Source organism: Carassius carassius, chromosome 15 (genome assembly GCF_963082965.1).
Source record: "Carassius carassius chromosome 15, fCarCar2.1, whole genome shotgun sequence".
Taxonomy (NCBI): domain Eukaryota; kingdom Metazoa; phylum Chordata; class Actinopteri; order Cypriniformes; family Cyprinidae; genus Carassius; species Carassius carassius.
This window is the reverse complement of record NC_081769.1, coordinates 31,122,565-31,140,450: the sequence shown is the minus strand read 5'-3', so window position 1 is coordinate 31,140,450 and position 17,886 is coordinate 31,122,565. Positions and strand designations below refer to the sequence as shown.

The 17,886-nt window shown below is 34.6% G+C and overlaps 1 protein-coding gene across 2 annotated transcripts in view; it reads left to right on the top strand.

Annotated features, from left to right (window-relative positions):
• LOC132158888 (CUB and sushi domain-containing protein 3-like) overlaps positions 1-5,685 on the top strand; it is a 254,569-nt gene extending 248,884 nt beyond the window's left edge. For both annotated transcript variants that reach the window (XM_059568503.1, XM_059568502.1), the window contains exons 65-70: positions 105-170; positions 1,744-1,902; positions 2,994-3,106; positions 3,398-3,485; positions 4,122-4,257; positions 4,347-5,685. In XM_059568503.1, coding sequence (XP_059424486.1) covers positions 105-170; positions 1,744-1,902; positions 2,994-3,106; positions 3,398-3,485; positions 4,122-4,257; positions 4,347-4,506 — 722 coding nt within the window. In that variant the 3' untranslated portion in view covers positions 4,507-5,685. The remainder of the gene's footprint in view (positions 1-104; positions 171-1,743; positions 1,903-2,993; positions 3,107-3,397; positions 3,486-4,121; positions 4,258-4,346) is intronic.
• The last annotated feature ends 12,201 nt before the right edge of the window (positions 5,686-17,886 follow it).

Sequence of the window (17,886 nt, the reverse complement as noted above, 5' to 3'; positions counted from 1 at the left end):
CGTTTCCTTTGCTTGATGTGGGAAGTCATGTGTGAAATGCATTTTCTTAAACCCATTTCAAATGCAGTGACTCGTTGATGCAGTGAAATGCATTTTTCTTTCAGCTGGCTCAAAAACAACTGAAAAAGTCATAACACCTGTTCAAGGAACATTGAGTCCCAAAGTCAACGGTCAGTCTTTCTATACTCTGCATCACATGTTTGATCTAAAACAAATAATAATCAATGCTTGCACTTGTTTATTTTCCATTATTGTGTTTAAAGGTATTTCTTAAAGGGACAGTTCATTTAAAAATTATGTCATTGGTTGTTTTAAACCTGTTTGAGTTTCTTTCAGCTGTTGAACACAAAAGAAGATATTTTGAAGCATGCTGGTAACCAAACAGTTGACGCTAGCATTGACTTAAATATTATGAAAAAAATACTATGAAAGTCAACTGTTCGGTTAACAGCATTCTTCAAGAAATTTATTTCCTGCATCACCGGTTGCTTACTGCTTTTATAACACTGCAACAGCAGCAATAATAAACCAAATGGGATCATAAATAAATGTTTATCAGATCACAGTATAAGTGATTTTATATTTCATGGTAGAGGTAGCAAAAAAATATTTTTTATGTATAACAACTGACCCTAACCCTACATACAGGGCTCCAGACTGCGATCAAATGGACTCATTTTGCAACCACGTTTTCTGCCTGTGCAACTTAATTTTGTGTGCTGTCACACTAGCATGACTGCCACGCGCTTTAACTCATAAGTGCTGACATTTCTTTTGCATATGAGAAACATCAAACTGTAAACGAATCCGCACTACTCGTTTAAACTGCGCAGCACTTCGAGTGTAGAGCCTGGTTTATACTCGCCGCGTCCGCACGAGTGCAAAGGTGCGCACAGCAAAAAGTACGCAAATATTGAGGAAACGAAGGATGGTTTTCAAGCTAAAGTAAAGTAAAAGACTGCTTCTTAAACCAGAGAAGGTGAACATGTTGGTATTCTTGTGGGAAAAGACATGCAAGCACCAAACATGCTAGCGACAGGAAGTTTAGCTTTACTTTACTTTTTGTTTTTATTTTGAAAAGCTTGTTATCTTTGCTCTTTACCTCACGATACGCTATGGAGGCTCTCTCTCTTTTTTTTTATTTGATTCCTCAGTGTTTGCTAAATGTTCTGTAATCTATTAATCGGTATATAATAACCATGTGGTGTGTGCCATGCCTCGTCTTATTCGTTTCTGTTAATAAATGTTTTTGAAAGTTTGTCATTGTATCTTGCTGTTTTATTGTTTTGCTTTTTAATTAAGAATAACAATGAAACCAACTTTTTTTTTGTCTTAAAAAGCGTAAGGTGTGTAGATGTATGCAAGCAAAACAGTAGTGAATTAAATCTTTATAAATCACTTCATTCCATTTGTCAGATTCCATAATCTGAATGATTCTTATGTATTATGGCTCATTATTTAACTTTAAGCTGCACAGTTGTCAAGAAATATAGCAACTTAGACGATATAGAAAGACTTTTTTTTACACAGTTCTGATCACAGTTTTAGAGTCGGTAGTTCAGCATATTGCTCTATTAACATTGTTGATGTCCATTTTAAAGCAGAGAACGAGCTCTCTATCATTTCTACTCTGAGGTCATTCACAGTCAGATCCTCAAAAAAGAGTTTGAGGTGTTAATTGCGTCGAACGCAGTGTAAATGGCTTCTTAACCTCTTCTCACATATTAAATCCTGTCATTGCAGTTCCTGACGATGTGTTCGCGCCCACATATGTGTGGAAAGGTTCGTTTGAGTATAAAGGAGTGAAACAGCCGATGACTTTGACAATCACTAGCTTTAACACGACTACGGGGAAAGTCAATGTGACTTTAACTAACAGGCACTCAGAACTGCTGTTGTCAGGTAAGAAGCCATAATGGCAGTGCCGCACAGTACAGCTCATGTCATAAACACTTCTATCAGTGTAGAAACCTGCTGCTCTGTCGAATCTCACCTGTTCGGCAGAACAGCTCATGTCACAAGTTGTGGGAATAATGTCACTTACTGTTTGTACAAGATATTGTGCCTTTAGTGCTTGCTTTTCTTAAAGACTGCAACAGCCACTATATTCACAAGTATGGAAGAGTAAATATGCATCATACTGACAAATGTTCCAAAGTTTGGGATTAGAGAGACTTTTTAAGGTTTTTGAACTCTTAAAATACCATAAAAACAGAAAAAATTATTCAATTTATTTAGCAATTTAAAATAGTTGTGTTGTATTTGAATATACTGTATATTGAAATATAATTTATTATTTTCATGCAAAGCTGAATCTTCTGCATCATCACTCCAGTCGCCAGTGTCACTTGATCCTTCAGGAATCATTCTAATATGATGAATTACTGCTTTAGAAACATTTAATATAATTATTATTAATAATAATTTGTGAACCGAGATACATTTTTAGGATTCTTTGATTAATCGAAAGTTCAAAAGAACAATGTTTTTGAAATAATAGAAATATTTTGTCACATTAGAAATGTCTTTACTGACACTTTCAAACAATGTTATGCGTCCTTGCTAAATAACAGTATTGATTTCTTTAAAATAAATAAAACTTGGAAAAATAAATGAATTATTTATGTATTTATTTATTTTTGGAGCTTGGACACACACCAAAATATCTGATTATTCATAACAAACAGTTAAGTCTGACATTATTCCAAAAACAGCTTAATTATATGAAACGCTTGGGCTGAGAGCAAAAGACAAAACTGTGAAACTAATACTATAAAGCAGATACTTCAGATTTCTAATTGGATGAGCCACATTCAAAGCTATTTTAAAGTATGCGATATTTACACACCTGTGACCCCATATCAGTTGAATTGTATGTCAATGTAAATATTAATCCCAATACATTTGCATTAATGAGCAGGTGTACTCAATGAAGTGTCCACTGCATGCAAGTGAGTGCAACACAAGCCGTGTTTAATGTTGTCTGAACGCAGGTGTTTACAAGAGACGAGATACTCGTCTGACGCTGCGGCTGGACCACATGAGAGCTCTGGTGAAGAGCACATACAGCAAGATCACTGAGGACACCCTGATCATGGACGGCTTTGTAAGTGGACCAAAGTTTCTAACTTACTACAAGCTGCATGTTTGTTCAAATAGTGCAAGTTAATGGTTGCACTGTTTGGAAACTTTAGTTCTTCAAGTAGTAAAAGAAAAAAGATTTATGATCAGGTGCAATAGTGAACCGTTTCTCAAAATGCATATCTGGCTATTTTTAAACTTTGCAAAGAAAGCAAGTACGCAGAGAGCAGTGCCCTGGAATATTGCACATAACATTCTCTCTATTCATAATTTGAGAAAACATGACGTTCATCTCTGTGTTGTTGTTCTCCTCGAGGTCTCTGCTGACCATGAAGGAAACACATACTTGTTTCAAGGCTTTATACAAGGTAGAGACTACGGCCCGTTTGGACTGCAGAGACAAGGTATGTGACTTTTAAGCTATGCCAAATTATATTTATGTTTTTATGTTCAGCCAACCAAACAATAATTATAAATCATATATAGTCAAAATCATATGAAATATGGATCGGACAATATTTGGCCGGGATACAACTCTTTGAAAATCTCGAATCTGAGGGTGCAAAAAAATCTACACACTAGGAAAATCGCCTTTAAAGTTGTCCAGATAAAGTTCTTATCAATGCATATTACTAATCAAAAATGAGTAATTAAGTTTTGATATATTTATGGTAGGAAATTTACAAAATATCTTCATGGAACATGATCTTTACGCAATATCCTAATGATTTTTGGCATAAAAGAAAAATGGATCATTTTGACCCATTCAATGTTTTTTTTTTTTTTTTGGCTATTGCTACAAATATCCCCCAGCGACTTAAGACGGGTTTTGTGATCCAGGATCATATATATATATATATATATATATATATATTATGTAGTAGCAAATGAATCACACTTGCATGTATGTTTAGATGAATCCGATATCTTTTGTAACTTTGACACTTGACATGAGCTGTTTGTTCAGTCGTATGATTCAGCCCAGATTGATGTAGCTCTGTTAAAAATGATTATCTTTTTCCCATCGTGCATCATTTCAGGCCTGAACATAATCGAGCCCACCAGGAGCCCCGAGGTTCCACCCAGAACCAACAGCAGCTCTGTGGCCGTCGCCATTCTTGTGCCTTTCTTCGCCCTGATTTTTGCAGGCTTTGGCTTTTATCTCTATAAACAGAGGTGATTGCAATTCCAGCAATGAAATTACTGATGAAAAAAGATTAGAAAATTTGATTCCTGATGGTCTTTTCCTTCTCATTTGATGGCAGGAAGTCTGATAAAGCGGAGTACAGCGGCTGCTCTGTGCATGAAAACAACAACGGTCAGGCTACCTTCGAGAATCCCATGTACAACACCAATTCCAAATCCATCGAGGGAAAGGTCGTCCGCTTCGATCCCAATCTCAATACGGTTTGCACAATGGTTTGAGGGTTTGATGCTGTCAGAACTGTCACTTTTGTGTTGGTATATTACTTGTTTTAGTCTCTTCGAAGCAACTTTCAAGCACAGTTGGGGTGCGCTACTCACACGGCAGCTCAAAGCTGTGCACGGATTTGCAGGAAAACGTAATTTCTTCACCGTTCGAGTGGAGAATTATATAGTATCTACATCTCACTCTGAGAGTGTTGATTTTGTATTTAAAAGAAAACAAAAACAAAAAGTTAGGTGTCCTTTTCCAATGTGAGCTTCATATGGCGCAAATTATTTTAAGCCATTCCAAGGGCGTTCACACATACAGCGATTTGCTGCGTTGAAAAGTTAAGAAACGTTGAACTTTATGCAAGTCAACATGGTACTGTGACTACCAGAAGGAGTGAAGACATTTGATGTGATAACGTGATCAGTCTCTTGTCAGAAACTGTAGACAAAATTGATGAAGTCAATGTTCTGTATAATTTCTCTGCTCAGAAAAACAACATGATGCATGGAGAACCTTGTCAGAAATCATGAGCATTTAAAGTCCATTCATGCATCGATAATCGTTCATTTGCTTCATGATATGACGCTTAAGTGCTATTCAGACTCTTTCCTCTGCAGAATGCTTATTTGTACCGGCAAGAAAACTGATTCTTTGTCAAACAAGCTTATTTTTACTGACAGCACATCTCAGCGTGTGGTGAAAAGGCTGTATGTGTGAACGGCCCTTCAGACTGTGCACATCGTCTCGTCATCGCAGTGAGCTTGAACCTACTAGCCTCCTTCAGATCCAAGACGCTTATTGAACACAGGCGTTCCTATCGGATGATGCTCACCAATCAAGTGTAAACTCCCTCATGGAATATCAACTCAAGTTTTTTAATGAGGAATGATTGCTATTACAAATGGTTTTCGGTTGGCTGTTTTAAAGGAATAGTGCACCCAGAAATGAAAAATTGCTGAAAATGTACTCACTCTCAAGATGTAAATTAGTTTGTTGGTTCATCAGTACAGATTTGAGGAAATCTGTTACATCACTTGCTGACCAATGGATCTTCTGCAGTGAATGGGTGCCGTCAGAATTAGAGTCCAAACAGCTGATAAAAACATCACAATAATACACACCACTCCAGTCCACCAGTTGCCATCTCGTGAAGGGAAAAGCTACGTGTTTGTCAGAAACAAATCCATGCTTCCAACTAAAATGAGAGTCCTCTATATTCATTCATTTCATTTATTTCTATACAGTAGCACAAATAAACATCACAGGAGTTGACTGCTGTGCTTAACAGAGTAGAACACCACAAGACATAATACAAATAAAACATAATTAAGCATCGCAAAATGCTCAGACCTGAAGATTTTAAAGTTCAGACAGGTACGAGGGTGCAAGACCATTTAGAGATTTAAAAACAAACAACAATATTTTGAAATCAACTCTATGACATACCGGCAAACAATTTAGAGCCATTAAAATAGGAGTAATATGTTGGTGTTTGCGGACCCCTGGTCAAAATCTGGCTGAAGCGTTTTGAACCTTTTGAAGCCTTGTAATAGAGGACTGAGATATCCCAGATTATAATAAATTACAATAGTTCAGTCTTGATAAAACGAAAGCAGGTGTTTCACTTTGGCGGACAGAAAAGGCAGACAGACAAGAGTTTCAGATGAAAAAACCCAACTTAACTACTGTGTTTATGTGTTGATGAAACTTAAAGGAAGAGTCCAGAGTAATTCCCACAGTTGATTTGATATAAGAGTGCAGATTTCCAACATTAACCATGTTTTTTTTCCCCAAACAGAGGGCCCAAACACGATTGCTTCCGTTTTGCTCGCATTAAGGTGTAGAAAATTTGAGGACATCCAGGATCTTGTGTCATTTAGACAAGCAAGCAAGGTTTCTAAGCCTTTCTTGTCAGTGTGCTTAAAAGGCAGATACATTTGAGTGTCATCTGCATATAAGTGAAAAGACACTCCATGCTTTCTAAGAATTGAACCTAGAGGTGACATATATAACCAAATGAATGAGAAAGCAAAAAATTGCTTTCTTCATTGAAGAAGTACAGTAGTCCCTAGCACTGTTTACAAGTGAAAACAGCCCAAAACATCTCTAAATATGTGGGTGGATTTTGATGCGAGACAACAACAGGAGATGGACTTTTTCATTGTTGGGATAATGCAGTCAGAATGCAAAAGTGACATTTTATGTTAAAATGTCTTAATGATGGATTTGTTTCTTACAAACGCACAGCTTTTCTTTTCTCAAGACATTAACTGATGGGCTGGAGAGGTATGAATTGCTTATTGATTATTGTGATGTTTTAATCAGCTGTTTGGACTCTGATTCTGCCGGCACCCATCCACTGCAGAGGATCCATTGGTGAGCAAGTCATGGAATTTTTTACAAATTTTTAATTTCTCTAAATCCGTTTTCATGAAGAAACAAACTCATCTATATCTTGGATAGCTTGAGGGTGAGTCAGTCATCAGCAGATTTTCATTTTTGGGTTAACTGTTCCTTTAAAGGGGAGGTTTGTTATTTTTTTAATTGTTGAAATGCTCTCTCTGTAACCGTAGGTTGACTTCCTAAAGAGTGAAACACTGTGGCTCTGTGGTGCTTTTCACAATACTATTTTTGCTGGAGCATCCTCAACTTCTGAATCCAATGGAGGTGGAAGGCATGAGAGGCGGTTCAGACAGAAACACATTCTAGCGTTTAAAATAGTGTACCTAAACATGTTATAGGTGCTTTATCAGCCATTCGCAATGGTCAATATACACTCAACTTGTTCAGATGTCCTGTAAATATCATCTGATTGGTCCATTGTTTCGAAACGGATTTCTTCAGTGCATCTTAACATGGTAAGAAGCAAAGTAACAGCCAAAGGCATTCATTTAACATTTGCATAGATCAACAATTAAAAATAACACAGAAATTCAAATCTTAAATCCAAAAGCTCAAGTACACTGTAAAAGAAAGTTGTAAATACAGTAGATCACTGGAGTACATTTTACAAGAACTTTTTACTGAAATTTTACATTTAATTCAGTGTGTTGCTTGTGGTTCCTTTGTAATTATTTGTCAAATTTGCTAGCAATTTCTGCACTGCATTTTTCAGTATATGGTTTTGGCCAAGATAATAGCCAAAGAAGCTGGCATTGTATTACGAAGACAAACAAAAATAGTGAAGCTGGAAACGCAAGAATGTGCCCTGTGTGAACGGCCCATAAAAGTGGGAAACTATTTTTTAATTCCGTTAAGTGACAGAAATTACACAGTTCATCCATTGGGTTATACTTCATATTTTCTTCAGATTTGAATTGAATATTCACAAATGTTTCCGATTTGCTCCGTTTAGGATCACATCCGACAGGCTATTAGCAGATTTCCTGCTTCTAAACATTCTGTTTCATAACTCATAATAGTGCCTTGTATGATATTTCACTGGTGTTGTGGGGGAAATGGGTTTCATTTTTTGTTTGTTTGTTTGCTTATTTATTTGTCAGCTACAGCTAGTAATGGTTTCATTGTTCTACAGAAAGTCACTTTTGCACATACCTGCCAAATATAATCAGATATAGCATCAGTGCTATGTTTGAGTTCTTTATGCCGCTGCCCATAATGCCTCTTCATCAACAGTTTGTATATTTATACAGATGTTTCTGTTCCTCCGGCGGTTAAGTGTTGAGCGGCATCGTAGTGCTGTGTTTGGCTCTCACTACACAAAATATCAAACTCGGTCAAAGATTTAGGATTGCTTTCAGACACTGGCTCCTTCAGATGGGTCCATCACCCTTGTAAATGCATTCATATCAAATGTAAAGATATTTAAACTTTTTTCAAAAGAGTTATATTTTTGTGAGAAATTTGTAAAATAAAAGGTTATGTAAATATCCATTTGTAAATGCCATTTACAAATAAAAAGTAAATTGCTTTTTCTACATTTGCCGGATTATTTCTTGAAGTATTCAAAGCTGTGCTTGTATGATGAATGTATGAGGACTGACTACATAACAAACAGATTTATTGGTTGCATCCCAAATTACATATTTATACCATGGTGAAAATACCTTTCCGTTTGCAAGTGTGATTTTGAATTGTTAAATTGAAATGACTGAGGAGTGAAAGAATTGTGTTTTGCAATTTGCGATTAAATATATTTACCAATTTTGCCTAATTTACTTATTTGCTTATTTACTTATAGTACAATATAAATGATCTACTTTTTAAAAATGTTTAGTCTAAGTTTTTTTAATGTTGAAAGTATCTTATGCTCACCAAGGCTTAATTTATACATTAAAAATAGTGCAATATAAAATAGTATTGCAATTTTAATCAAATATTGTAATTTGTTATCAATTTAAATTAATAAAATTGTTTACATTTTTATTATTAATTTAAATTGCAATTTAAAATGTTTCGTGCTGAATTTTCAACATCATTAATCCAGTTTTCAGTGTCACGTGATTCTTCAGAAATAATTATAATATACTCATTTTCTGCTAATTAAACATTTCTTGTGATTGTTAATTCTGAAAAAAAAAATATGTATTTATTATTTATTTTGTGGAGACCAAGATGATTTGTAACATAAAAGAAAAAAAAAGAAGATAAAATTATTAATATTGACAAAAAGCACCAACGTTGAATTTACTGACTAATCAACTAATAACATGATTTTACAGATTGTGCTAACATAAATTTCTGGGTATGTGGGTGTACATAACTGTGAACAATTAGTTCATTTAAATTCATAAAAACAATTTAGTTGAAATGAAATGTTTCAAGACACCGTGTATAAACTTTGATTAATTAAGACTGCAGTTGTTTTGTGGTAATTAGTAGTTTTGCCCAGATTAGGTTCATTCATTTAGCAGCAGCTTCAGTCTCACATTCCTTACACTTATTTATATCTAGAAAATAAAAAAATGTGAGTCATCAAAACCTTTGCGCAAGGAATCATGGAAATCATTAGCAGAACATTAGTATGCAGAGCTGCACACTAAAACTTTTATGTTTATTTATTTTAATTTTTTTCCAATGTCATTTAGGTCACGCTAATCTTGCGTGCAAATACAGTCCAGATTGGGACGCAGGGTTAGTCCAGCATGATTGTGCGTGATGAGTGATGTTTCATGCATGGGAACTCTAACACTAGCAGTACTTGAACGCGTCATGCAACATGAAGGTGGAGGATCAAACACAACGTGGGACTTTTACACGGCTTCAAACTGGATGTTGTTAGTTCCTTCCAGAATTGAGACGTGATCAATTATTGATGAGGAATTGCAATGGAGTGAGCGAGACAGGTTTACAGGCGCTGACGGGCATATAAACAAAGCTGAGGTTGATCAAATGGAGCGCCATACAACAGAGAAGCTGACAGGACAATTTGTCCAGTCGCTTGTAAATAAAATCCAGTGAATTAAAAGAGAATGAGTGCAAATTGAGGAAGAGAGCAGCAGTTCTCAAAGACAACAGTGCTAAACCCACAATGAAACCTGGATCAAATGCATTGCCTTTGGTTTCACTTTGGCACTCCAAACCAATGCTCTGTGACCTGTACGTTCACACTGTCTTTGACAACCGCATTTACTCTTAGATGTGATTCTTAAACTGAAGTCAAGTCTGTATTCTATTTGCCTGTATTACATGACCAAACAAGAAAACAGTGATGACATTACACAGGTGTGAAATATTTTGTCCCAATCTGAGGGTCACTGTATGTGATGAAGAAGCTGTATATCTGCAGTGTTTAGAAACTTGCATAACCTAATTATTTGTCTCATACATAGTCTAACTCACTGAGCGGTGCTTTGCCCCCAGATTTAGAAGCAAGATCACAAATTTATTCACGTGACATTTATATGACCATTCTATATTGTGAATATACTGTATAGTCAAAGATAAATGGAATGAGACACAGTAGGACTTATTAGAAAGGAAAATTCCAAAGAAAAGATAAACGTAGAAGGATAATCAATAAATTATGAATCATTTACTGCCGTTGTGTGAATATTTAATCATGGAATCATTGAAAAAGAACTGTAATCTGATTAGGAGCATTTTAAAAGATAATATAATCTAATTACACATGCTTAATTTTTGGAACCTGATTATGTAATATTTATTCACTTACTGTCTGGAGTCGTAGTGGCAGTGACTAAAATAAATATTAAAGATGGCAATGTCCAAAACTGCAAAGTCTTAGAACATTTGAAATGACAAAAGTTCAATTTAAGAGCAATTTCTTTCATCAAATCTTAATTAACCTGACGGCAGCTTTTATGCCTCAGTAAAGAGCAGAAATCCACAAATCTGACGGGAGCAGACTGGATCTGAATCTTTAGATGACACAGCTCATATCTGCAGATCTGTAAGTAACCAAAAAAACACATACACACATGGAACCTGCAATACGCTAAGCGCAGCAGGAAGGCAGCACTCTTGAAATGATGTTTCCGTTTTTGCTTCTAGACCCTCATCCTTTGACTAATAACTCTGAAGCAGCAGGAAATGAGAGCTCTGATTGGCTGATGTCACAACAAGAACAAGCACACTCCTCCTGTATAGGGACCACCATGAACTGTGTGATCAATTGCAGCAAATATTTTTCTTTTATTTAAACATTAATTTCACTGAATTATGTTTAAGGCATAGTTTTTCCAGAAACGGCAATTTTGTCATCAGGTCCCACTGACTTTCATTGTATGGACAAAAATACAATGAAAGCCAAATGGAACTGAGATTACAGGTGCATCTCAATAAATTAGAATGTTGTGGAAAATCTCATTTATTTCAGTAATTCAATTTAAATTGTGAAACTCGTGTATTAAATAAATTCAGTGCACACAGACTGAATTAATTTAAGTTTCTTTTCCTTGTGATGATTTTGGCTCACATTTAACAGAAAAACCACCATTCATCTCAACAAATTAGAATACTTCATAAGACCAGTAAAATAATTGTTAGATCATTCTAATTTATTGCGATGCACCTCTATGTGCGTACCAGCATTCTTCAAATAATCCTCTTTTGTGTTCTGGAAAAAAAAAGAAAAAAAAAATGTATACAGGTTTGAAATGACATATGGGTGAATAAATGACAGAATTAAAATCCTTTTAAAACAAGACAAGTAACACTATATTAAAAAATAATCTTAATTCAACAAAACATATTTCCTTTGAAAACAAATCCTAATATATAATATGAATTTTATTTGAAAATAAAAAAATATTAGTAAATTAAGACAATAAATGAAGTATTTATTAGTATTTTTTATAATTTAATATAATTGTAATTTTAAATAATGAAAATAGTGTTGTTGTTGTTGTTGTTTTTTTTTTGAACATTAAAGAAAGGCAGCTCAGCAGGTTCTGATTCCAGTACGGCACAAGACATTCTCTTCTCCCGCCTGTAAAGTCTTTTGAGTCCTTTCACAGCCATCTGCTTCTGTCTGGAGATTTCAATATAAAGTGGCAGCATCTGAAGCGCAGGCTGGCGCAGGTGACGCTGTCCCATTAGACCAGAGGTGATGAGGTACAGAACACGAGAGAATGAAAGACTCAGCACACATCATAACCTTTCAGAGGCGACATCTCTGGCCTCAGACACGCATATGCGTCTGGCATACTTCCTGGCCTGCTAATGTAATGGATTAAGATGGTCCAATATTCATTTAGTGTTTTTTTTTCTTTCCTTCTAGTGTATTTAGTGTTTGTTAGTGTGCTTTGCTTTAATTTGTATTGTAAAACTAATTAATTTTCAGTTAACCATACCTGACATATGAAATAATTTTGTTTTTTAAATAGCCATTTATTGAAACTTTAGACTAAAAGGCTTTTATGGCTTATATAGTGAGGAATATGGAAGCCCAAAATAATAAAAATATGCAATTTGGTAGATGCTGAAATTTTTATGGCCAAAAGGTTAGATGGGATTCTTTTAAATTCAATTCAAGTTTATTTGATTTGAATTGAATCGATTAGAATTGATTTGAAAAAAGTCTCTTTTTGGTACTTTTTGAATTCTTCTGATAGTGTGTATCAGTGAGATCTTCATAAAAGTACAGCAGACTACTTACACACAATGATATAAACATTACTTGTCATTCTATATCTCCAAATAATATGAATGACTTAGTAAGACGATATTTACATGATTAGTTTTATGATCAAAATTATGTAGTTTTATTGTGAGGGGGAAAAAAACATATACTGCAATGCAATACTGTGAGTGAGTGAATATTACTAACAAAATAAAAGTTATTCTTATATCAAATGAGTCAATCAACAAATCCATTCCTTTGGTTTTTAAACTCGAGTATGCATTTCAAGCAAACGCCAGTTAAAAAAAAAGCATCTGATCAGGGCAATGTAAACTCGAAACCAGCCTAATTATAAAGGCTAGTCTTTTAAATTGTAATTTAATTGTATTATAATGCTTTGATTAGTCGTGTAGTACTACGCTGACTAGCTGGATTTAAAACTACAGGTATATCGCCTCACCAAACTAGAATAGAGCTCTAAAGTGTTTGCCAGCATGAGGACAGAAGTGCCGCCCATATGATTTGGGTTTGCACTAGCATTCTTTTAAACGCTACTGATGGCATCTGCCATCATAAAAGTAAACACGGCAGCTATGGAAACATCAACAATGGGGGAAGACACCAAGCAAAAGCAGTAATTTCCCAAACAACCTATTGCATAACAAGGAGAAAAAACCCAGAATGTCACTGCTCTGCAATTACCTTACTGGGTAATTACTCAGCAGAACTCTGTTTTGGGGGCTAGAATACATTTAATCTGCTGATGATGGCTCTTTTTTGATGAGCCGTGTAATTAAATCCGTTTGCAATATATCGGAGATTGAAAACTTTGAATTGAAACTGGCAAAGTTGAAGTCTTTCTTCTTGGTATGTACTCTGATCCGCTACATAGGGGATGAATTAAAAACCTATAATGTTTCATTTTCAGCATACCGAGCAAAGCGAATCATTTTCATGAGAATTCTTTCAGTCTCTGGCTTGTGAAACGAATGACGTCACAAGCTTCCAGAAAGTCTCAGATCCCGATAAAACAAAGTGGAGACGCATTTGAAGAACACTTTTTCCTCAAGCAGATTGAGGTTTTCTCGGTTCCAAGCATTGCCATCTGCGTCGCTCTCATGACTGCAGTAATTATCAAGGTAATGGTGCTCATCGTGCATGAAATATGAATAGAATTTACATAAATCGTCCTTGATAGTCCAAGCATCCTTAACGAAAATGGCTCTCCGAGTTGGGACGTTTAAAATATTTTACGGGTTTCCGAGCTAGAGGATATGAATCTGAAGCTGACATTTTCATCTGACACGAAATGTTGCAGGATAACAGACAAGCTGCAGTTTTGCGGTATATCATAGGCTACCATACTTGACATTTTGGCAGGGGACACTCTTTAGATTATTGCAGGATAAAACCTGACTGCTGCAGGAATAGCTGAAGTGTGGATGCACACTGTTTTGAGTCTATTTGGACCAGGCTGTGCCTTGGCGATGCGTTCAGCACATTTTACACTCACTCCATCAGAGAGTCTCAGAGAGACTGTCAACTCATGCAGATGCAAAACTACAAACTCTGTTGATGTCAATTCTTAAGGTGAACTGGTCAAAAACAAGGATATTTTGTAGAATGGACATACTGCTCTTTACTTAGAAGGAAAGAAGGACTGGTCAAGCTTGAAAAGGCAACATAAAAGTAGTCTATATGAGCAAGATAGCATTGTTTAAGCAAAATCTCATTTGATTTTGACAAATTACAGTTAGGCATGTAAAGATTTCAAATAATCAGGTTTATGGTTGATGACACATGCTTATGCTTTATACTTATTTTTCAGTTATTTTTTTAAAGCAACTTAAGTTGTCAAAAAATTAAAAAACACGAACCTTCATAAATCATTCTAATATGCTGATTTGCTGCCTCTATATTATAAGAATATATAATAGAATAAGAATAAGAATATAACCAGAAATCTTTTATTTTATTATTATTTTATCCATTCTACATTTATTTACTGAAACTTTTGATCAATGAATTGCATCCTGACTGAATAAGAGTAATTTCTTTTAAAAAGGAAAATAAATAAATAAATCTTACTGACCTTTGAACAGTAGTGTACTTTTTGACTTTAAATATTTTCATTGATTACATCTGCTCAAGCTTATTCCGGTCTGTTCCTCACGCAAAGCTAAAGTATCAATTTGGAAAATAATGCACAAGTCCTATGTGTTAGCATTTGGAGTTTCTCAGAGCAGCATGGACATTCTGCTAAATGCCTTGTTTTGTGCTGCATGAAAGAAAGTCCTTGAGATCTGGGGCCGCAGCGGAGTGAGTAAATGACAGAATTTTCATTTTTCAGGCCAACTTTTCCTGTAATAACCTCACATCCTCAAAGTGAAGATGTTGAGGAGTTTTGCGGTAATATCGTCGCTGATGTGAGAGATTGTGTGCTTTGTGAATGGCTTTGAGAAATGACTGTTTGCTGAATGGCGTCTGTTGTATTAGGGCCGCACACTCACAGCGACAGAAGCCTGCTTGAGATTCTCGGGCCCCTCTTCTCTCTCTCAGCTGTCTGTCACGCCGGATGACTTTTCCATCTGCTCGCTGAATCTTCAGGGGTAAAAAGCCTGAGTAAAAATTGGCTTCTTTTGATGACAATGTGACACATGAAATGGTTTCTTTTGTCCTCAAGACCCAGCCTTCCTTTGACTGTCAGACTCGTGTGGAGTTCAGGTGAGACTGTACATCAAACCTCGCCTATAGTGCCCTCAGGATAGATCCTGCTTTGCAGCTATGCATGAATATTCATTCATTTCCCTGAAATGATGATGCAAATATGAAAAAGATTATACAACTCCTATACAAATATTATAGAAATCCTGTAACTGTTGATTAACACCTGTAACTGCAACTGTAAATATCATATTACTTATTATTTACATACACAATGAGAATATTATTGTTAATGTTAGTTATTTCCATGAGTATAATGATTCATAACTTTTGATACATTGATTTTTATGATAATTATCATTACATATAGTATGATTATATTGTTACTATTTTTAATTTGTATTTTTATTTATTACCTATATTACCGTTTTATTGGAAATGTGCCATGGTTTTTCTACTACTGAGTACTATTATTAATTGTAAACATTTTGAATTATTATGCAACTCATTGAAATCTTGTAAATGTCGATTAACACACCTCTAACTGTAAATATCATGTTTCTTAATTTTTTTTATTTTTTTATTGTTTATGATGGTTATCATTGTTATTTACATTGTTTTTTGTCTACATTTACCATGTTAATATTACCTTTTTAATGAACGTGGCATGTTTTTTCTACTGAGTGCTATTATTAAAGTTTTTATATGATAATATTACACTAACTGTTTTAAGTATTATGCAACACCATGAAATCTTGTAAATGTCTATTAACACACCTGTAACTGTGCATTCTGTATCAATTCTGGCAGTTTTATAAAAGATATATGTTATGGGAAATTATGGAATTTTCCACGGGTAAGGGGTGTTACACATGAGAGAATTAAAGCAATAAAGTTTGTTGCTTTATTTAACCACCATCATTTTGCAGAGATCCTGCAGCTGTGAGTCGAGCAGTAATTAGCATCATGGGGAGACTCATTTCAAGCACTTGTCTATTTGCAGCCGAGCTCTTCATGGAGGGTGAGAGCGGACAGACCCTGACGGGAATATCATCCCGACTGCAGAAATCCACTGAATAATCAACCAATCTGACAGCGGCCAGGACACCACATGACGCTGTTGCCCCCCAGTGTTTATTCTCTTCTCCATTACAGTTATTTACTGGAAGTGATGCATCCTTCACAGACAAGACATAATACCATGGTTTATTGGACATGGCAACTGTTTCATACTATCTTTACATACATACATATAATAAGTCCTATGTATATAAGGCCTATGTATATATATATATATATATATATATATATATATATATATATATATATATATATATATATATATATATATATATATATATATATATGCTGTATGTATGTAAAGATAGTATGAACCAGTTGCCATGTCCAAAAAAAAAAAATATATATATATATATATATATATATATATATATATGATATCATGTTTATACATTTTTTTTTATTATTTTAGGAATTATTCATGGTGATGTGCTTTTTTTAACATATATTATAGTAATAATGTGTTTTAGTAAATTTTTTTAGTAGTTATTTTTTGTACATGTACAGATGTTTATTAATTATCCTTAATTTCATTGTTTTTTATTTGATTTGCGATTATTATTATTTGCACACACCATAATAATACAATGTTTATTATTTATTTTATTGGTTTTTATTTTATTTGCTATCCATATTACTTGTACAATGATAATTTATCGTTGGACTATTTATTTTACTTTTTTGGACATCTTGCTTTTTATTACACCTACTATATGTGGACTTTATTGCTAATACATCATGCTAATAACATGTTTGTTTGTTTGTTTTTAGCTAAAATTCATGACCGGTGGTATTTACATACTTCCAAGAATATAGCATAGTAGTGTGGGACATTTCGGTATAAAAACCATGATGTTTTGGACATTTACATGTTTTATATGTTGTCACTGAATATAATGTCATTGTCATACTGAAAATATGACATGTAAATTGCATGGTATATGAACATGGTAATTATTCAGTACAATGGTACCTCCACAATACTCTACTGTTAGTGTCTGACTGTTTGCTTTCTTTCCACAGAGTGATGGGAAAATGCAGATGTCAAGATTTCTTCTTCTTCTCTTTTAGTGTCTCTGTTAGGACGTGTCATAATAAGCTGGTAACCATGGGGACAGATATCAGTTCTCATGCATCCAGTGACCCGTGTGGCATCCTTCAGTGTCAAAGTGATGTATGGTGTGCAGCGCTGTCATAACGTCACATACATCTGTCTGAGAATATTCTCCACAGATTCAGAATGCTGCATTGCCATCTGCAGAATAAAGGAGTTTAACTAACCCTCCTAATTTCTGAAAGCCAGTGTGAAATGATGTTGTCAACTTCAGTAATCACATGTACTCATGAGTGATATTCAACAAGAAGAGTGGGGATTAATGAAATTGATGAATGAAATGAAAAAAAAAAAAATGTATTAAATAATTTACTAGGTGTAATGTGTAGAAGTCAACTGTGAACAATGAAATAAAATGCCAAAGTCTTTATACCAAGCAGCTTGACCTAAATGTTCAAGTATTTAAATCAATAGCTATTAATTTGTATAATAATAAAAATAAAGATATAATTATGATATGATTAATTTTAATATTTATTCATATTG